At 41.5% G+C, this 23,350-nt stretch overlaps 1 protein-coding gene across 2 annotated transcripts in view; it reads right to left on the bottom strand.

Annotated features, from left to right (window-relative positions):
• Positions 1-23,350, bottom strand: part of ATRN (attractin) — a 166,821-nt gene that overhangs the window by 20,926 nt on the left and 122,545 nt on the right. For both annotated transcript variants that reach the window (XM_080685822.1, XM_080685823.1), the window contains exon 25: positions 14,536-14,597. In XM_080685822.1, the coding sequence (XP_080541948.1) occupies positions 14,536-14,597 (62 nt within the window). The remainder of the gene's footprint in view (positions 1-14,535; positions 14,598-23,350) is intronic.

Genomic DNA, 23,350 nt, shown 5'->3' with positions numbered 1-23,350 from the left:
CATCTCTGCATGTCAAATTATAGGCTTGCCTGTTTATGGTCTGCCCTTAAGCTCTAGACTGTTAAATACCTGCATTAAAGGGTGATGAAGAGCTATAATGAAAACAGGAGCAGGTCACAGTCCAAGAAGAGGTGGCCTATGTGGTGAATGTGCCAGGTGAAGATATCACAGAGTAGACAAATAGATTGTGTTTTGAAGGAGTAAGACTATGACAGGCAAATGCAGAAAACTAGATTAAGTATACCACCCTTCCAGGCCCTGCTGCTCACACGGCCAAAAAGGGAAGGAAACAACAACAACCTTAGAGGGACTCATAATTTGGTGGAAGTAACAAGACCAAGATTCATGAAATACTGAATTTGCAAGAATATAGAATGATTCTTTGGCCTGCTGTGGAGGAACTGTGGAAGATGGCTGATGTCAGTGAGTCCTGGCTATCTGGCACTAAGCAGAATACAAAAAATGTTGGCAGGTGTGGGAAGAAATGCTGGAATCTTCTGTGGTAACATGAGAGAGGGCAGTTTCCTTTTGTGGGAGGGAGAGACTTCCCGATAAATGGGAAGAAGTTTCATTAATTTCCAGCATTCCATATTGCTGGCTTTGCATCATTTAGAACAGAGGTCCTGGGTCCCCACTCAGCTCCAAAGAGCTAAGCTGGGCATACACTGAAAAAGGAAATAAAATAGAGAGTGAATTCCCAGCCTAGTGGGTGGTGTGGCCTTGGAATTGAAGTAATTAACATCCTCTCTTGATTCATTGACAAGTTTCTGAAGTCTATCCATTTGGAAAAAAAGTAAAGCTATAGCCAAATAGATTCCAGATGGAAAAAGGATGACGTAAACATGAAAAAAACAAGAAGAGATAAAAATACTCATGAAGAAAATATAGGAAAAGACTGACAGATCTGCTTGCCAAAAAATACCAGAAAAGACAAACAACTGAAGACACACACATGTTAATAATCACAAAATATAATGAAATCCTAAATTTCAGTAAGAAAAAGGCAAACAGACCAATAGAAATGTGAGCAAAGGATATGAACAGATAATTCAAAATAAGAGCTATAAGAGATCAGTAAGTATCACTCATAATTAAAGAAATCCAAATTAAAACAAGATACCAATGATACCTCCCAGATTAGCAAAATTAAAAATGTGACAATTTCCAGGGTTGCTGAGAAATAGTAGTAGTAATAAGAGAGATAGGCAGAAATATTAGTAGTAAGAGATATCACATTCCTGCTGTAGGAATGTAAATTCATGCAACTGTTCTGAGGGGCCATCTGACAATGTTTTTGTGTTTGGGTATAGCAAGTATAGAACAAAAAACTATCCCAGAGAGAATATTCACAGAAAAATGCAGACATATGCAACAAAAATTGAGGACAATCTAAGTCAGTCAAAAGAGGAATGTTTAAATAAAATATGGTACTCAAAATATGGGAAAAGCTGTTTTGGGGAAAATGAGGTGAATTTCCACCTGTGAAAAGTTAACCACAGAACTGCAAGTAAAATAGCAACTTATAGAAAAACTAGAGGCAAAGTACACAAAATTCGTGCACAGGTATAGTCCCTAGGCCTGGCTGGCGATCAGGGCCAATCGGGGCCTTCCTTCTAGCTGCCAGCCAGGGCCTCCCTTTCCCAGCTACCGGCTCCTGGCCAGGGCCTTCCTTTGTTCCATGTCAGCACACGTCATAGCGAGTGATAGAACTCCTGGTCTCCCAGTCGAACTCCCGTGGAGACACTTTGCATATTAGTCTTTTATATATACAGATATGTAAGGAGGCAGCCCATTTTAATAACCAAAGAATCAGAAAAAACACTATTTATGTGCAGTGTATATACACAGAGAAAAGTTTTGGAAACATAAAACACCAAATTACTAACAGTGGTAATTTCTAAATTTTTTTAAAAAATTGATTTTAGAGAGAGGAAAGGAGAGGGGGTGAGAGAGAAACATCAATCAGCTGCCTCCCGAACGTGCCCTAACCAGGGATCGAACCCTGGGTATGTGCCCTGAATGGGAATTGAGCCTGCTGCCTTTTAATGTATGGGACAATGCTTCAATCAACTGAGCCATCCGGCCAGGGCAACAGTGGTAATTTCTAAAGACTAGAATTAGGGGAAGTTTGAATTTTTACTTTATTTTTATGTTGTTTGAAGTTTTACAATGAACATAAATTACTTTTGATATTTTATAAGAATTCTTGTCCTAAAAATTCAAACGAAAATTCTGGTCTTCATGCTGATTTTCCACATTAAAAAGTCTGAATAAAGATTTAGTATTTTTACTTTAAAATACTTGGATTAGCCCTGGCTGGTGTGGCTCAATTGGTTGGGTGTCGCCCCATGCACTGAAAGGTTGCTGGTTTGATTCCTAGTCAGGGGACATGCCCAGGTTGGGGGATCCATCCCTGGTGGGAGGTATGCAGGAGGCAGCCAATCGATGTTTCATCACACATCAATGTTTCTTTCTCTCTCTCCCTCTCCCTTCTTCTCTCTCTCTAAAAATCAATTTAAAAAAAATCTTAAAAAAAAACTTGCATTAGTTTAGCAGTATTTCATCGTATCTTTCTATGTTGTCCCTATAAACATTGCCCCTTTGTATTAACTCTATCACTGTTTAATAGAAATCTAATATGAACCATATATAAATTTATATGTTCTAGCAGCCACATTAAAAAAGTGAGAAGAAACAGGAAAATTAATTTTAATAATAGTTTTATTTAACCCAAAATATCTAAAACAGGGGTCCTCAAACTTTTTAAACAGGGGGCCAGTTCACTGTCCCTCAGACCATTGGAGGGCCGGACTATAGTTTAAAAAAAAAAAACCACTATGAACAAATTCCTATGCGCACTGCAGGCCCGGGACGAATTGGCTGCTAAGCAGGACAGGCAGCAGCACCCGGCGGGCCGGATAAATGTCCTCGGCAGGCCGCATGTGGCCCGCAGGCCGTAGTTTGAGGACCCCTGATCTAAAACATCATTAGAACATGAGGCCAATATAAAAATTGAGATCTTTTACATTCTTATTTTCTACTAAGTCATTAGAATCCAGTGTGTATTTTATATTTATAAAAAACCTCAATCTGAAAAAAACCCCACACACAACTCAATTTGAACACTAAATTTTTATCAGAAAATATTTTATCTGTACTTAGATTTCATAAAATTTACATTTGATATATAGATTCACATAAGCAGGTTTTTCTAAACATACTTAAAAGTTTTCTGATAACTGAGTCAAGTATCAGTTTTTAAATTATATTTAAATTAGTTAAAATTAAATAAAATGAAAAATTCAGTTTCTCAGTTGCACTAGTTACATTTCAAGCACCCAGGAGCTACATGTGACTAGTGGCCAATAAGTCTATACTGATCTTTCAGTTTCTTATTTGTTACGATCTACTTTTTATTCCTATTTAACTTTTCATCACTTAAAACAAACCCGAACCTTTTAAACTTTATCTGTTTCTCTGGTTACGTATTATGTTCCGCTGGTCAATCTGATTCTGTGCCAGTGCCACACTGCTCACTGTAGCCCAACAACACGTTCATTACCTGCAGGGCTAGTGGACTGTCTCCACCCTCCCACATTTTTGTCTTGGCCATTCTTTCTTGATCCGGATATGTTGTAATTTTGTGGGTTTTTTTTTAATCCTCACCCAAGGATATTTTTTCCATTGACTTTTTCAGAGAGAGAAAAAGGGAAAGAGAGGAGGGGGAGAGAGAAAGAGAAACATGGACTTGAGAGAGACACATTAATTGGTTGCCTCCTGCATGGGCCCCAACAGGGGCTCGGGAGGAACCTGCAACCGAGGTAAGTGCTCTTGGCCAGAAATCAAACCCGCAATCCTTTAGTCTGTGGGCCGGCACTCTAACTGCTAAGCCAAACTGGCCAGGGCAGATATGTTGTAATTTTGAACAAGTTTATTTATCAAAGTAGCACAAACACATGTTGATTTCATTTTTTTTGTTGGTGAAGTATAGAAATATACTGTAATTGATTTTCCCCCAAGATATACTAAATGTATTATTTTATTAGAATTCTTATCTCTCTTTGATATTGAGAGGATGCAATGAGTTGCTTCTTGGAGATGTCATCAGCCAGAAACTAATAAAAGGCTATGCAATCCCTGGCTGGGTATGTCAGTTGGTTAGAGCATCAACCCTACACACCAAGGTTGTAGGTTTGATCCCCGGTACGGACACATATAAGAATTACCAATGAATGCATAAATAAGTGGAACAACAGTCAATGTTTCTCTCTCTCTTTCCCTCAAATCAATCAATAAATAAAAATTTTAAATAAATCCTATATAATAAAAGGCTAATATGCAAATTGACCAAACTGTGGAACAACCGGTTGCTATGAGGCGCACTGACCACCAGGAGGCAGACGCTCAATGTAGGAGCTGCCCTCTGGTGATCAGTGGGCTCGCTCCCACAGGGGGAGTTGCCATTCAGCCAGAAGCCAGGGAGCAGGCCTAAGCCGTCAGTCGGACATCCCCCGAGGGCCCCTGGACTGTGAGAGGGCGCAGGCCGGGCTGAGGAACCACCACCCCCCACCCCGAGTGCACGAATTTCATGCACTGGGCCTCTAGTTTAAAATACAGGATATGCTGGATGCTGGGTCTTTTACACTCTGGTGAACAAAATGCATTAGCAACCAAATTAAAACACACACATTATAAGTGAGCTTTTATATTGAAAAGGACAACGTGGTAATTTGTTAACTCTTTCTCAACCTCATCAGTTTACAGCAGGTGGAAGTGAGCCCAACAGTATGTAGATGAGTCTTGATATGAGGCCATCTACTCCCCAGCATCACTCAGAAACTGATTTTCCACTTCATGACTGAGAGTGAAGGAGGGTACCTGATAGCTTTCTACTGGAAAAACAACATTATGGTTTTCATGCTAGCATCTGCCCTTACTAATAAGAACTGTAAAAGATGATGTCTTGGAACAATACTGAACTGATTTTTAAATATTGCCCTGTGTCTAGCAACTTTGTTGAATTCACCTATTCTAATACTTCTCATCTCTACATTCTTTTAAATTTCTATGAATACAATCATGTTGTGAGTAATGATGATTTTTCCTTTTCCAATTCTTATTTTATTTTTCTTATCTTACTGTATTAGCTAGAACACCTATTACAATGTCAAATGAAGTGATAGTGGCATTTTTTTTTCTTGTTTCCAAACTTAAAACAGAAAGCTTCAAACATTTTACCATTAATAATGTGGTTTGCTGTTTGCTTTATATATTATTATGTTATCAGATAGATTTAAAGAAGTTTCTTTCTATTCTTAGTTTTCTAAGATTTTTAAATGAATATTAAATCTTGTCAATCTTGCAATTCCTAAAATAAATCCAACTGGGTCATGATACTGTAACTTTTTTATTGACTGATTGATTGATTGATTCCAGAGAGGAAGGCAGAGGGAGAGAGAGATAGAAACATCAATGATGAGACAGAATCATTGGTCGGCTGCCTCCTGCACACCCCCCACTGGGGATTAAGCCTGCAACCCAGGCACGTGCCTTTGATTGGAATCGAACCCAGGACCCTTCAGTCCACAGGCTGACGCTCCATCCATTCAGCCAAATCAGCTAGGGCCAGTAGTCTTTTCATATTATTGGTAAATGTTTGCTTCCTCCTTGAGACTGGCTTGTAAATTCATTTCTCATGATATTCTTGTCAGGTTGTGTTAAATTCATAAAATGAATTGGAGTGTATTCCCTCTTTTTCTCTTCTCTAGAAGATCTGATTAATATTGATATTATTTCTTCCTTAAAGGGTATAAGTTACCAATGAAACTACCTGTAACTATAATTACCTTTGTGGGAAATTTTTTAATTATGTATTTTTTAAAAATACATACAGGGGAGAAACCAAGATGTCGGCATAGGTAATCACCTATACTTGCTGCCTCTCACAACCACATCAAAACCACAACTAAACGGCAGAACAACTACCACCCAGAACTGCAGGAAAGCTGGCTGAGTGTTAGTTCCACAACTAGAGAGGTGAAGAAGGTGCATTGAGACTGGTAAAAGGTGCAGAGGCGCGGAAAGTGCTGGCACCTGGATGTGCTGCTCTTTAAACCGGGAGGGAGATACAAGCTCCCACTTGCTCTGAACTCCAGTTCCGGGCGAGACTCAGGGGGACCCAGGCACATACGGGGTGAAACTGGACTGTCTGGCATGGGGACAGGAATGCGAGGGTGGCTTACTCTTAGAGGTGCTCGTAGGATCATTGTTCCTGCACGGGGGCGCGGGACACGGAGAACCGGGGACTTCTCTGGTTCAGGGCAGCCACGGCTGTTTGCTCCGCCCTGGTGATTCCCAGAGAACCCGCCGCACCCAATTTACAACCCCACCCAAGCTGTGCGCATCGGCTTTTGCATATGAATGGCCTGTCCTTTCACCTAAAACAAACTGCAGCTGGGTCAGAGAGCCCCAGAGATTCCAAAAGAAGGCCCACTGCCTGGCAGCAGCAGCGGCCTTGCTTCACAGTTGGGCCTCGTCTGGGCACTTCCAAACCCCATACAAAGAGGAGGAATCTGCAGATGTCTCTGTAGCTCCTGCTGGACAGCCTCAGACAGTGGCTGACCTTGTACCTCCTTGGAGATCCAAGAGCCAGTGTACCCAGTGGTCAGAGTGAGACCATACCAGATTACAACTCTTCACATCCATAAGACACACACTCAAGGGGCAGACTCAGTGAGCACCAATGCCCTACTGAAGCAAGTCCTGCCCCTTAAGGGTGTCTCCTGCGCAACAGATCTTCCAGTGTAGACACAGCTGGTCATCACAGCATACTGGCCTGGAGGTCAATTCCTCCCAGTGACACCAACAGCAATCAAGGGTTAACTACAACAAGACTGTGCAAACAGCCCACAAAGGCATGCACCAAGAGTGTCCACCTCAGGTGACTGGGGAGGCTGAGCCACTGGGCCCTATAGGACACCAACCACACAAGGCCACTCTATCAACTCAAGGAGACTTAGGAGCTACCCTGTACATAGAAACAAACACAGGGAGGCAGCCAAAATGCGAAGACAAAGAAACATGTCACAAATGAAAGATATGGATGAAAGCAAAATACTAGACATAGAGTTCAAAACCACAGTTATAACGTTACTCAAGAATCTTCTGGAAACCTCCAAGAAATTTAGTGAGAACCTCAAGGATATGAAAACGGACCAATCAGAAATTAAGCATACACAGACTGAAATAAAGAATAATATACAGAGATCCAACAGCAGACTAGAGGATCGCAAGAATCAAGTCAAAGATTTGAAATATGAAGAAGCAAAAAACACCCAGCCAGAAAAGAAAAAAGAAAAAAGAATCCAAAAATATGAAGATAGCATAAGGAGCCTCTGGGACAACTTCAAGCATACCACATCTGAATTATGGGGGTGCCAGAAGAAGAGAGAGAGCAAGACATTGAAAACCTATTTGAAGAAATAATGACAGAAAACTTCCCCTACCTGGTGAAAGAAATAGACTTACAAGTCCAGGAAGCGCTGAGAACCCCAAACAAGAGGAATCTAAAGAGGACCACACCAAGACACATCATAATTAAAATGCCAAGAGCAAAAGACAAAGAGAGAATCTTAAAAGCAGAAAGAGAAAAACAGTTAGTTACCTACAAGGGAGTACCCATATGACTGTCAGCTGATTTCTCAACAGAAACTATGCAGGCCACATGGGAGTGGCAAGAAATATACAAAGTGATGAATAGCAAGAACCTACAACCAAGGTTACTCTACCCAGCAAAGCTATCATTCAGAATTGAAGGTCAGATAAAGAGTTTCACAGACAAGAAAAAACTAAAGGAGTTCATTACCACCAAACCAGTACTATATGAAATGCTGAAGGGTATTCTCTAAGAAGAAGAAGAAAAAGATAAAGATAAAAATTATGAACAACAGTGACAATAAATACATATCTATCAACAAGTGAATCTAAAAATCAAGTGAATAAAAAATCTGATGAACAGAATAAACTGGTGAATATTATAGAATCAGGGGCATAGAAAGGGAGTGGAATGACAATTCTTGGGGGTGTCAGTTTTGGTAAGTTGTATATAGTTGGTTTTTGTTTTTTCAATTGTTCTGTTCCATTTGTTCCATCTTCAAATTTATTCCCTAAAGTTGTTCATAAAGTACTCTTGTGGAGGAAAAAAATGTCTGCAGGGTTTGAAGTAATGCCCTTTTTATTTCTGACACTGATTATTTATACCTCTTTTTAGTGGTTAATCATGCCAGGGGTTTATAAACATTATTCTTATTCTTTTCAAAGATCCAACTTGTGGTTCTTCCAATCTTCTCTATTGTACTTCTTCTCAAAAGTAGAAGGAAGCAATATAAATAGAGAAATTTATCAATAATTTTGCTCTATTTATATTGCTTCCTTCCACTTTCTTTAGATTTAATTAGTAGTTCTTTTTCTGATTTATTGAAGGGGGTGTTTTTTTTTTCTTTTCCAGATATGCTTTTATAAAGTAATGATCCTCAACCTTAGTTGCATGTTAGAACCAGCTGGGGAGCTGTCAGATGCTTAAGTCCCATCCCCAGAGACACTGATGTAACTGGTCTGGGATGCAGCTTGGACATCAAAAGTTCTCCCAAGTAATTCAACCATGTAGCTAAGTTTGAGAATCACAGATTTAAACCTATACCATCTATGTACAACTTTAACTGCATCCTACAAGCTCTTAATATTTTCTTCATTAGACAGTTCAAATAATTTTAAAATTTCTGCTGTGATTTAGTTAATACAAATGTTTAAGGGAGAAACCAAGATGGCGGCATAGGTAAACACCTAAACTGCTGCCTCGCACAACAATTTCAAAACTACAACTAAAAGACAAAACGGACATCATCCAGAACCACAGGAAGGCTGGCTGAGTGGAAATTCTACAACTAGAAGGAAAGAGAAAAGCACACTGAGACTCAGAGGAGCTGCAGAAGACAGAGGTACCGAGGCGTGTGCACGGAGAGGGCTGGCAACCGAGTACGCGGCTGGCTTTCTCAATCGGAAGGGAGACAAAAGCTCCCGATGGCTCTGAACTTCAGTTCCAGGCGAGACTCTGGGGACTGAGACTCATTTGGGGAGAAACTGGACTGTCTGGCAGCGGGCGGAACTCAAGGGCGGCTTTCTCTCAGAGGTGCTTGCAGTGATTACTGCGGGACACTGAGACCCAGGTGCCTCTTAGGGCAGGGCTGATGGGAAGCCATTGCTGTCTGCTCCACCCTGAGACTCCGCCCCATCCAAGCTGAGCACAGAGGCTTTTGCAAGTCTTGTTTCATAAGGGTGTCTCCAGCACAGAAGTTCTCCCAGCGTAGACACAGCTGATCCTCACAGCCTATTGGCCTGGAGGCCAATTCCTCCCAATGATACCAACAATAATCAAGGCTTAACTACAACAAGACTATGCACACAGCCAACAATGGGGTGCACCAAGAGTGTCCACCTCAGGTAACTGGGGAGGCTGAGCTACTGGGCCCTATAGGACACATAGCACACAAAGCCACTCTATCAACTCAGGGAAGCAGCCAAAATGCGGAGACAAAGAAAGAGGTCACAAATGAAAGACATGGATGAATGAAAAATACTGGATATAGAGTTCAAAACCATGGTTATAAGGTTACTCAAGAATCTTCTAGAAAAGGCCAATAAATTTAGCGAGACCCTCGAGGATATGAAAAAGGACCAACTAGAAATTAAGCATACACTGACTGAAATAAAAAATAATATAAAGATATACAACAGCAGACTAGAGGATCGCAAGAATCAAGTCAAAGATTTGAAATACGAAGAAGCAAAAAACACCCAACCAGAAAAGAAAAAAGAATCCAAAAATATGAAGATAGCATAAGGAGCCTCTGGGACAACTTCAAGCATACCAACATCTGAATTATGGGGGTGCGAGAAGAAGAGAGAGAACAAGATACTGAAAACCTATTTGAAGAAATAATCACAGAAAACTTCCCCCACCTGGTGAAAGAAATAGACTTACAAGTCCAGGAAGTGCTGAGAACCCCAAACAAAAGGAATCCAAAGAGGACCACACCAAGACACATCATAATTAAAATGCCAAGAGCAAAAGACAAAGAGAGAATCTTAAAAGCAGCAAGAGAAAAAGTTAGTTACCTACAAGGGAGCACCCATATGATTGTCAGCTGATTTCTCAACAGAAACTATGCAGGCCACATGGGAGTGGCAAGAAATATTCAAAGTGATGAATAGTAAGAACCCACAACCAACGTTACTCTACCCAGCAAAGCTATCATTCAGAATTGAAGGGCAGATAAAGAGCTTCACAGATAAGAAAAAGCTAAAGGAGTTCATCACCACCAAACCAGTATTATATGAAATGCTGAAAGGTATTCTTAAAGAAGAGGAAGAAGAAAAAGATAAAGATAAAAATTATGAACAACAAATACATATCTATCAACAAGTGAATCTAAAAATTAAGTGAATAAAAAATCTGGTGAACAGAATAAACTGGTGAATATAATAGAATCAGGGGCATAGAAAGGGAGTGGACTGACAATCCTTGGGGGGAAAGGAGTGTGGGGGGTGCGGGAAGAGACTGGACAAAAATCGTACACCTATGGATGAGGACAGTGGGGTGGGGTAAGGGCAGAGGGTGGGGTGGGAACCGGGTGGAGGGGAGCTAAGGGGGCGAAAAAGAGGAACAACTGTAATAATCCTATCTAACAAAAGAGTAATATGCAAATTAACCATCACTCTGCTACACCTATAAGCCACGCCCACCAGCCAATCAGGAGCGAATATGCAAATAAACCCAACCAAGATGGCTATGGCTACAGAGAGCAGGAGGGAGGCTTGGGTTTCCCATGGAGGAAGCAAGCTTTCCGCCTGCCCTTGCCGGCCTAGGCCTCCACTCAAGGCTACAAAGTTTCAATGATAGAAAATACATAAACCCAAACAGAAATGGCGGCAGCCACGGAGCTGGAAAGTGCAGGAGGCTAGGGTTGCCCGCGGCGATGGAGGAAGCCAAGCTTCTGTAGCCCTGGCCGGCCCAGGCCTCTGCTTAAGGCTACAAAGTTTCAATTATAGAAGATACATAAATTCCAATAGAAATGGCTGCCGCCAAGGAGCAAGCAGAAGGCTTGGCTCTGCTCCAGGCTACAAAGTTTCAATTGTAGAAGATAAATAAACTCCAGATACCAGGGCCTCTGCTTGGGTCGCCGGGGGGCGTGGCCAGCCTGCAAACCACCACAGGCCCCTCGCCCAGGCCGCCCCACACCCCAAGGGAGCCCCCACCCTGATCCGGGACACCCTTCAGGGCAAACCAGCTGGCCCCCACCCGTGAACCAGGCCTCTGTTCTATCTAATAAAGGAGTAGTATGCAGATTGACCATCACTCCAACACACAAGATGGCTGTCCCCATGTGGACACAAGATGGCCAGCAAGGGAGGGCAGTTGGGAAGGACCAGGCCTGCAAGGGAGGGCAGTTGTGGGCGTTCAGGCCAGCAGGGGAGGGCAGTTAGGGGTGACCAGGCCTGCAGGGGAGGACAGTTAGGGGCAAACAGGCTGGCTGGGGAGCAGTTAGGCATCAATCAGGCTGGCAGGGGAGTGGTTAGGAGGTGATCAGGCTGGCAGGCAGAAGCGGTTAGGGGCAATCAGGCAGAGGCAGGCGAGCGGTTGGGAGCCAGCAGTCCTGGATTGTGAGAGGGATGTCGGACATCCCTCGAGGGGTCCCAGATTGGAGAAGGTGCAGGCTGGGCTGAGGGACACACACCCCCCCGCCCCCGCACGAATTTCGTGCACCGGGTCTCTAGCCTGAATAAAGATTTCTTAAAAAAAATAAATGTTTAAAAGGGGTAAATGCAATATATACTAGTAAGTTTCAGAAGTCAGGTAAACAGTTACCTTTGGGGAAGATGGGGGTTGTAATTGATGGATATACAGGGAGTTCCTAGGGTACTAGTAATATTATATCTTTTGCCCTGGGCAGTAGTTACAGAAGTATGTTCAATTTGTGATCATTCATTGAGCTAGATACTATGATTTGTGTTTCTGTAATTTTGTATTATACCACAATATAATTTTTTTCTTCACAATATAATTTTTTAAAGAGAGAAAACAGATTCCATATAAGGAGTGGACATTTTAATGGCATTAGCCTTTTTAATAGTAATACTGGAAGATAGAAGAGATAGCATAATGTCTTCCAATTTCTAATGGGAAATAATTTCCAACCTAGAATTCTGTAATCTTTCAATCAATTGTGAGGGTAAAATTAAGACTTTTTCAGACAAAACGGTCACAGAAAAGTTACCTTCTCTGCACCTTTTCTCAGAAACCTCCTGAATAATGTACCCCAGTAAAAGGAGGGAATATATAGGGAAATGAAGACACAAGATCTGGGAAACAGAGATTTCGATGTAAGAGGAAGGCAAAAGAAACTCCCAAGATGACATTGTGCAGCGTCTTCAAGAAGTAGTGCACCAGGAGCAGCAGGCAGAAGGGTCCTAGGGCAGACATCTCCAAGGGAAACAAACTAAGAGAGTGCCTTGCCTGGTGGTGTTTGACTAAACTGAGAGTCTTTTCAGTTCTGCCAGAGTACAGGACGAATCAGAAGTAGCTACATAGAAAACCAAACAATTAAAAAACAAATTCAGAGTGATCCCCCATCCAAGAAACAGGGATGTATACTTAGAGTTCAATTCATCTGTGAAGGAGCTTTTTGGTTATAGTAACATAAACAGAGAAGACTGATGTAGCCAAGCATTGTGATGTACTATACTGAATGAATGGGAGGAAGGGATTATATATGTTTTTGTGGTGTGGGGGAATTGTTGGGTGAGGTAACATAAGATAATAAAGACTCGTCTTCAGTAGGACATCAAAAGATAACAACTGAAAAATCAAGAAACAGAGTAAGCCTGGATAAGTGAAAAACAGCTAAAGCCATTTAAATTGGGGAAAAGGGAGGGGTTGAAAGGTGGGGGGCAGGATGCTGCTGCTTTCTCTTATAAGCACTGTATCTATCACTTGTCTTTTCCAGTTATGTGTATACTAGGGGCCTGGTGCACGAAGATTCGTGCACAGGGGGTGGTCCCTCAGCCTGACCTGCACCTTCTCCAATCTGGGAGCCTTCAGGGGAGCCCTCTCCAATCCGGGAGTTTCTGTCTGACTGCAATCATATGAGCGAATTGTCTGAGACCCCAACCCATTTTGGTTTGTTGCTCACAGAATAATAGAGGCATTTTTTTTTTTCTTTGCTTCATTGGTGGAGATTTTCTGGAAGTTTAAGGATATCTTCCCTTTAATTTTTCCTAGACACTCTGATTTTACTTATGTCTCACACCTTTGCTTTCCCTCCATCCCCCACTGCAACAGTAACTTGCTCCAGGCTCACTTTGCTCTAGTGCCTAGGACAGTGGTCGGCAAACTCATTCGTCAACAGAGCCAAATATCAATAGTACAATGATTGAAATTTCTTTTGAGAGCCAAATTTATTAAACTTAAACTTCTTCTAATGCCACTTCTTCAAAACAGACTCACCCAGGCCGTGGTATTTTGTGGAAGAGCCACACTCAAGGGGACAAAGAGCCACATGTGGCTCGTGAGCCGCGGTTTGCCGACCACGGGCCTAGGAGACCCGTTTGCCACCAGAACTACGATTCCCAGCATTCCTGGTGCTTCCCGTGCTCTGGGCTTCCACTTCTGGTCCTGTGGCTGCCACCAGAACTACTACTCCCAGAATTCCTGATGCTCCCTGTGCTCTGGGTTTTCCCTTCCTGCTCTGTCTCTGTCCCACAGCCTCCCACTCTGCCAAGTCCTCCAAGCCACCAGCTTTCCCAGCTTTCCCTCTCTGCTCTCCATCTGGCGGCTTGGGGAGCCAAGTTCCCCAAGCCGCTCCACTCTCCGCCGGCTCTCCCGCTCTGCTCTCTGCCCGGCACCTGTGTATGCAAATTAACCCGCCAGCTTTTTGGGTTAATTTGCATACTCACTCCTGATTGGCTGGTGAGTATAGCGGAGGTATGGTCAATTTACATGTTTCTCTTTTATTATATAGGAGGATAGTATTTTCATAAAAATAAAATTTAAAAAACTAAAATAAAAAAAATCCCAAGGGCTTAGCAAGTCATTTTAGCTTTAAAACTCTGGATAATCACCTGAATCATTTCTTGAACAGGAGAAAGTATATATAGCACACACCAGAAATCATTAATTAAGTGTTGTTTCAACCCCAAATTCTCTCCATATAAAGAGCCAAATGATCTCCATTTTAGTATAGGGTACATGAAAAGCTGCCTCAAAAAAGCCAGAACATACCAAGCAAATGTTTTCATTTTATCAGATGAGACTGAATTTACACTACTGTTCCTGACATGTAACTTTTCAGGAAATAAATACAATTAGTTTGGTCTGTTGTGCAAACTCAGGATTATTCATTTATTTTTTATGAGCTGATAATTAATGGAATTAAGTACCTCAATCAAAAGAACAGATATGGTTTGTATGAGTGAAATTACCTGAAAAAGGTCACGAAGAACTGTACCAGGTCCATAAAATTGCTGTGCTGGGAGAAGGCAATCTGTGACAGAGAAACAGTAGTGTGATTAGGTGGGTTATAAAACTGCACCATTAACTCAGTCTTTTTGGTTCAATAGTTAAGCTGAAAACATACTTTCAATTCTAAACAAGAGATTAATGTAATATTTTTCACTTGAGGAAAAGTGCCTCATCCCTTTAGTTTCTTCTCTTGTTTAACTGCCAACCCAAAAGTAATACAGCAGGTCCTCCAATAACATTTTGTCCTTATAATGTTGATGAGATGCCACAGGAACTTAACTCTTGTTTCTATCAATTAGACTATGGTCATGTTGGTTTTGTTATATGTTGTTTTGCTTACAGAACCCATCAATGACGTTGAGAACTTACTGAATTCCGAGGCTTCCACAACCTCCTCCAGTGCCCTTCTGCTCATGACAACAAACCTAAGTTCTTAGAGGCTGAAATTGAAGATGTCTCATACTAATGACAGCCAAGTCAGTTTGCTTGCTACCTCCTTGTGCCTTCATCCAGACAAAATATTCTGCTGGTTTGCTTCAAATTCCAATTCTTGATCTACAGTGTGGAGGGCAGCCTCATCTCATGCCCCTCATTCCTTCGACATTTATGTGCTCAGTATGTACTCACTTCAGGATAATGTATTTTTTTTAACCATATCTCAAATCTTACTATACTGAGTATCACCTGATAATCAACATAACATCAGTTGGAATTTAAATAATTTCATTATACAGTGAATAGTCTTTATACCAAGAATATAAAATATTCCTAGTGTAGTTAATCAAAACCACTGTCTAAAAGAGGCATTCTTTTGTGTACTATTAAGAAAAAACACTGCCAATTAAACTATGATAAAATGCTTTTAAAATCATTATCTATAATATTCACCTTGATTTCAGATATTAGAATATGAAAATATGTGCACCTCAGGATTTATTACTAAGTATGACAATCATGTCCTTATTATTACCTGCAGTACCTGCCAGCTATTATGGTGTATTCCCTGTTTTCTTTTTTTTTAGGGGAACAGAGCCCTCCTTGGAGAGAGAATGATACTACAGACAAAGCAATTATTAAATAACTGAATAAGGGTTATAGTACAGACAATATGTATGACAATCAAAGAAGTAAATGATTTTTACTAATCTCACCCAACCCCTTATCTTTGTCAGGAAGCAACTCCCATCCTGCAGTAATGCAAGAAAAGTGCTGTGCCCAGGCCCCAGCACAATAGCAATACAATGCTTTGCACTGTTTTTTTAACGATTTTCTAGAGAGGGAGAGAAGGAGAAAGGGAGAGAAAAAAAACATTAATCGGTTGCCTACCATAGCGGCCCCAATTGGGAATCGAACCTGCCACCTTTCAGTATAAGGGACGATGCTCCAACCAACTGAGCCACACTAGCCAGGGCTATGCTTTGCACTCTTTTAATAGTCAGACTCAGAGAGGCAAAAGAGGTTTCGTTCCCTCCGTTTGCCTTTTGGATGGTATTCTTTTCTTTTCTTTTTTTAAAAATATATTTTATTGATTTTTTACAGAGAGGAAGGGAGAGGGATAGAGAGTTAGAAACATCGATGAGAGAGAAACATCGATCAGCTGCCTCCTGCACACTCCCTACTGGGGATGTGCCCGCAACCAAGGTACATGCCCTTGACCGGAATTGAACCTGCGACCCTTCAGTCCACAGGCCGACGCTCTATCCACTGAGCCAAACTGGTCAGGGCTGGTATTGTTTTCTTTTTGATATTCCATAAATAAAGTTCCAATACTACCTCTTCAGGCCATAGAATATTATGGGCATAGAATTTGAAGATTTTGTAGCCTTGCTCTGGCTACCATTTATAATCAGAAATACAAAGATAACACAGGTTTCATATCTTAGATTAAAAGAAACACACATCCTTTGTTTTTCCTTCATTTATTACAGTAACACATATCAAATAAGAAGGCTCTCTAAGAATATGGCTATAGCCCGGCCAGCATGGCTCAGTGGATGAGTATTGATCTATGAACCAGGAGGTCACAGTTCGATTCCTGGTCCTGGCACAGGCCGGGTTGCAGGCTCGATCCAGAGCAGGGGATGTACAGGAGGCAGCCAATCAATGATTCTCTTTCATCATTGATGTTTCTATCTCTCTCTCCTTCTCCCTTCCTCTCTGAAATTAATAAAAAGATATTTTTAAAAAAGAATATGGCTATAGTCCTCACATAAAAGCATTTAAATAAAATTGGAGGACAAAGTTATTATATAAACAAAGTTATTCAATCTTGAGGAATGAAGATTCCAGGTTATACTACGTAAAGAAGGAGAAGGAAACAGATTTTAGTCCATTCAATTCTGTTTATAGAGTTTAATTTCTTAAAGCATTAGTATGTCCTCAGTGTTTACATTTAAAAGAAACCCATGTGATGCTTTTAATTATTGTGGGATGCCAAAAAGTTTGGATGCCAATGTCACCCTCTGAGGATCTATCAGTGTCCATGGGCCTACGACTCAGGGAAGCTCCCCCAGGGCTTCGTAAAGCAGGGTCATGACACATTCATGTCCAATTTAGTCATAACAAGCCTATATAAGCTGGCTGCCAGTGTGGCTGGTACCCAAGATTCACATTATTCTAAAAGGGGTCCTATTTTGTTGAATGTTTATCATCTAAGTCTCCACAGCTACAGGGTTTCCTAGGAAAGCAAAAGTCATAATATAAAAATGTTTATGAATGGACCAACCACTTAGAAACATCTCATCCTGCTTAACACTCCACCCACTGTGTTAGTCTTAATTGATTAATGTTTAATTGATAGAGTGATGAACTTATTGTTCAAACTAAGAATTGCTGAGAGTGAAGGGGAGTGCAACAAGCCTGAATTAGGCAGTGCCTATTCACAGATTGTCAGACATGCAAACCAACTGCAAAATCAATTTTGCAAAAGATGAGATTAGTGAAAGTGCTGTTGGAGAACTGATCATATAAAACCACTGACAAAGATGGCAGAATTGTCAACTGAAGATGAATAAAGGTTACAGATGTAAGCCCTTCAAAATACTCTTAATAGGATTAAGAGAGGATCTTAGGAAAACTGATGAGGTCCTTGTGACTATTTTTTTTTAAATCATGGTGTGAAGTCAAATGTGAAGAGGAAGACTGAACTCCAAGCACCAAAACACAACTAAAGCCACAACTCTTATCTCTTTACCTTGTTTGATTTTCCTTCAGCTCTTATATGTACATTTACTTACAGTCTTTTTCTTTCACTAGTAAATAAGGTCCATAAGAGCACTGGAACTTTGCTCCTGATTACTATATCTTAGTGCCTAAAGCAAGACTGGCAAGTAAGAGGTGCTTAATAAATATTTGCTGAATAAATATGATACTTGGAAAAATAATGACCTCAACTTCCCCCATAATTCAGTAAGACATGATTGAGTTTTCTTCTAAGAACTGGGACTCATGGTTGCATCCATAATTTAATTTTTTAACATATATTTTTATTGATTTCAGAGAGGAAGGGAGAGATAGAAATTCTCAATGACAATAGAGAATCACTGATCGGCTGCTTCTTGCATGCCCCCTACTGGGGATTGAGCCAGCAACCCGGGCATGTGCCCTGACTGGGAATCAAACGATGACCTCTTGGTTCATAGGTCAATGCTCAACCACTGAGCCACACCAGCTGGGCTAATTTAAATTTTAACTATAAAATCTAAATAAACATTTTTTATACTTTTGAGTTCTATTTTTCAAGATGCTATCCCAATCAGACTTTTTTTTCATGATTATTATAAAAATGTTTAAATGTGTTTATGGACTTTTCTGATACTAAAAATGAGAATTTTTATAATAAAATCTACTTAATTCAGAGAAGAAAATCTCATTACAATTTATCTTTTATTTTTTTATTAAAAGCTTTTATTCTTTAAGTCTTTATTGTTGAAAGTATTATAGATGTCCCTCCTTTTCCCCCCATGAACCCCCTCCACCCCGATTCCACCCCCTTCCCAGGCCTTCAACGCACTATTGTCTGTCCATGGGTTATGTACATATGCTTCTAAGTTCTTTGGTTAATCTCTTTCTGCCCCCCACCTACCCTCTGAAATTTGTCAGTCTGTTGTATGCTTCAATGTCTCTGAGTAAATTGAGCTCCCAATGTCATTATTCTCCCTTTCTAAATAGTAGGTATCACTCTCCACACTTCAGGACATCTAGAATTTATGTCCCTGTACATTTACACACCTGCTGCCGACTCAATTTTCAGTGACATGTTTGATTAAGATGTGCTTGCAGGAGGGGGGGTGGGGCGCTCAGTGTGTGTTAAATAAATTCTAAAAAACAAAACTGTGAAGCCCAGCTAGCCTTAGGACTTGGGGTAGGATAAAAAGGATCTGCCCTGCCTAAGCACTAATTTTGTGCGTAGGCAAACAAGTGATTTCAAATGGCTGTATTACTGCACTTGATCTTCCTGTCACTAGAGTGTCCTCCCTTCTTATTCAGCCATCCCATCATCCACTGGGAAATGGCTCTCTTCTCTACATTCTCTCCAACACCTGATCCACTTCTTTTAAAGGCTGGGGGAAATCACATGCTACCTGTGTATGTAGAGATAACTTGGAAAAGATGATTCCTGTATTCTTCTGTCTACAAAGATATCTGACTTTTTAACGCTTGTAGGAGAAAGAATAAAAAGGTAATTCCCCACCTCCCACACTAAAGCAGATGCATCTTTGCATTCTAAGAACGAGAGCAGGGTTCTCAAACTCTGGAGAGCTTGCCACAAAGTCTGAACCCCTGGCCCTATTCCTACTTCTGTAGCTTTAAACTCCCCAGGTGATTCTAATGCTGGTGTTCAGAGGCCACACTTCAGGAAACTGTGAAATAAGGAATTATTTTTAAAATAGCTTCCCTCGGTCCTTCCCCTGAACAATTTAGTTTCATGAATTGCAATGGAAAAAAAAAATTTAACATTTTTACTTGAAAGGTTTGGCCCCAAAAGAAAATAACTTGGATCTTTCCCAGGGTAGTAGTGAGAGGAAGGATGAGGGTAGAGGACAAGAGGATAGTACTTTGAAATAAAAAGAGGCAAGACGCAAACCTTGAGACTGGGAGTGGAGGGAACGAAGAGGATGTTTTAGAGTTTTGAAAGTGCCAAGGAATATGGAGGTGCAAAGGAATGTGGGGTGACTGCATGGTGGGCCTGGGGACTCTGGAGCCTCAGTGCTTATTCTGTGTCCAAGCCTGTCACACACATGGGAGTGAGGACAGCTGCCTTCAGGCAAACCTCATGGCCATGGGCCAGAGCGCTGGGAGCAGGCAGTGAGTGTAGATCAGAGGTCCTTCCCCAGATCTCTGGTCGGTTAAGCCCCGAAGTTTCCGCATATCACTGAGAGAAGGGAATGGAGCTCTGTGAACACAAGCTGAAAATGAATTTATAAACTATGGTAGGTAGAGGCTGAGCCCAAGCATACTCTAAAAATAAGAAAAGTAAGACCTTTCTTATACTCCACTACTTCTTTTTTTTTTTTAACATTTTACATCTATTAGGTGCAATTTATAAAGCAAGTACTCACAAAAACTTAAGTGAATGAGTATGTGAATGAATATTGAAGAGTAGGGAAAGACCACCTTTTAATATACAAGGATTGAAAAAAACAGGAAAAGGCCTCTAATCTTTTATCTTCACAAGAATGATCTTCATTGTTAGAGCATGCAAGACAGGGAGAGGATGGGAAAGGACAGTTGGACGCCCTGTGAGGCGATGCAATCTTGACTCTGAAGCAGCACCCGTCAGGCTCTGAGAAAACCCAAGGTCTATGTGTACCCAGCAGAAACTCTGTGGGCTGCTCCGAGGCCTTGAGGCCAGCAGCTCCACCAGGGCTCAGCTCTACCTGGTTTGGGAGCCCACCAAGACTACAGCCCCTCTGCTGCTCGAATCTCCCCGAGAAGTCAACCTCTGCAGATGTGAAGGTCTCACATTAGGATCCAAAAGTGCTGAAGTGCACATGCCTGCCATCTGGGCTCCTGGCTTCACCATGCCAATCTTGCCACATAGTTCTGGTCACTACAAGGCTGGAAGCCAGGAGAGGACTGTTTCTCCTATAAGAACTTAGTCCTGTCTACAAACAGCTTTCCACTCAGGCCTCAGCTATGCTGAGGACGGAAGATTCTGTGACCACTGGCTGAGCATATTCTAACCTGGGTCTAGTGCTGCCAGCTCTTTGAGTTTTGCTGTGATACAAAATAACTTTCTTTAAAAAACAAACAAACAAATAAACCCCAAAGTTCTATATGAAACTCTATGTTGAGACCACAGGCCCTGGACTGGATCCCAGTGCTCATTACCTGGCCTCACACACCACCCACCTAATGCTGGTTTGTGCTGGCACAAAAATTGTATACCCAAGCTCTGGCCAGAGCCCCAGGCTGATGAATACCACCGAGCCACTCATTCCTCACATGCAAGCTAACACTCACCATCTGTCCACTCCCAACCTCCCACCTCAATACTGCTCTGTGCTTTCTTCCCCAAATTTCCTTCCAGCCATTCCTTTTCACCTCTCCAAAATTCCTATTCCATTTTATCATGCTCATTAATAATTTAGAAAACATTAAGAATGACACACACTTTGCTGAAGTATCAACAAGTACTAAAGGGTAAATGATACAAAGCAATGGTTCCTGCTCTCCCTGCCTCTTCTTAAGGCTTCTCTCCAGAGGACCCCACCTTTAATTAGGATTCTTTTCTTTTTAAATTTATTTCAGAGAGAAAGAGAGAGGGAGAGAGAGATAGATGAGAGAGAATCATTGATCGGCTGCTTCTTGTACACCCCCTACTGGGGATCAAGCCTACAACCTGGGCATGTGCTCTGACCGGGAATTGAACCCTGATCTCCTGGTTCATGGGTCGAGGCTTAACCACTGAGCTACACTGGCCAGGCTAATTAGGATTCTTTTCAGTTCTTCTGAGTGATACCTTTATATCACTAATACTTTTTTAAAATTTGTTCTTTCTTGATTTAGCCATGTTAGGCATTACTTCCTGACTTCCTGTTATAATAGAAAGTGATTCAGGCCATCATCCCCTTTCCCCTCTTCCAATATAGTTATATCACTGTTTTTAGTGCCTCTGTTTGTGTCTATGTTGTTATCCTAAGGGTGATGGTGATAGAAAGATGCCAACAAAGACAGGAAAGGGATAGAACACCCTCAGATACAGGGAGAAGATGTGCCTGTTACCCACAACTGCAGGAGCAGGAGAAAATACAGCCATGGCCCACTGCATGACAGCTTCCCAGGCCTCACAGCCTCTGGTGCACCCCTGCTTGGGGTTGAAGCCAGTAGCTCTTGGAGAAGTCCCCCACCCCCATTTTCATCAGGGTGAGGTATCTTGGGCTAAGGGAGAAGGAGTTTTGCCCTCGATCCCTGATTGTTCTAGAGACTGCCCAGCAGTGGCCGATAAATGGTAAAACCCTCCCAGTGCAATGCTGTGTGCTTCCTGTAAAGCAAAGCAGAAGGTCAGTTCTGAGACCTATCCCAGCTGAGGCACATTCCTGTAGCTACCTTTAGGAGGGTAAATAATATACTTGTATCTTTATTTCTTGTTCTATCACTTGTATTATCTTTTTCCACTTTTTTTATTATGGAAATTTTTTAACTTTATAAAAACTTAGAATAGTGTAATGAATCCGATGTGTTCATAACCCAGCTTTTTAAAAAAATATATTTTATTGGTTTTTTTTTTAAAGAGAGGAAGGGAGAGGGATAGAGAGAAACATCGATGAGAGAAAAACATAGATCAGCTGCCTCTTGCACACCTCCCACTGGGGATGTGCCCGCAACAAGGCACATGCCCTTGACCGGAATCGAACCTGGGACCCTTCAGTCCGCAGGACGACACTCTATCCACTGAGCCAAACCAGCTAGGGCCATAACCCAGCTTTAATAATGACCAGCTCATGGCCAATCATGTTTCATCCATACTCTACCCACTTTCCCGGTGATCATATTATTTTGAAGCTAATCCTAGACTTTCTAGCATTTCATTCTTTTTAAAATATATGTATTTTTTATTGATTTCAGAGAGGAAGGCAGAGAGAGAAAAAGATAGAAACATCAATGTGAGAATCATTGATTAGCTGCCTCCTGCACGCCCTCTATTGGGGATCAAGCCTGCAACCCGGGCATATTCCCTGACCGAGACTTGAATCATGACCTCCTGGTTCATAGGTCGACGCTCAAACACTGAGCCATGATGCCGGGCTCATTTCATTCTTAAGTATTTCAATACAGATAGTATCTCCTAACTACCCTCTCTAAAATCAGGAATGTTTGTGTCCTCATCCTTTCCTTTTCTCCTGCCTCTCAACTCTTTTGACAAATTTTCAACCTAAAACAATTCAGTCATCTAACACCACACTGTGGAGACTGGGATGACAAATTCTTGGTCTCCAACCCAGCTAGTTCCTTAGCAGAGGTCAGCAATCACTCTGACAACATCAGACAAAGCTGTCAGAGGACCTTTAAAGAAGTTATGAAAGTTGCAAAGAAAAAGAAAGTTCTGATACCAAGCCTAAATCTCTTGTAACTCACAACTATGCATCCATCTAGCAACATTTATGGAGTGTCTACAACTGATTAACACTATGCTATAAACTGAGGGTTCAGAAATATAAAACAGTGTCCTTGCCCTTAAGGGAATTTTTGTGTCGTGAAAACCAGACAAGTCTAGGTTGTGGAGGCACAGATAAGGGAAGGAAGCTGCCATGGGATATGTCTATGGGTCAT

Source organism: Plecotus auritus, assembly GCF_963455305.1.
Source record: "Plecotus auritus genome assembly, chromosome: 8".
Taxonomy (NCBI): Eukaryota; Metazoa; Chordata; class Mammalia; order Chiroptera; family Vespertilionidae; genus Plecotus; species Plecotus auritus.
Note: the sequence above shows the minus strand (reverse complement) of the source record. Positions and strands in the feature narration are given on the sequence as shown.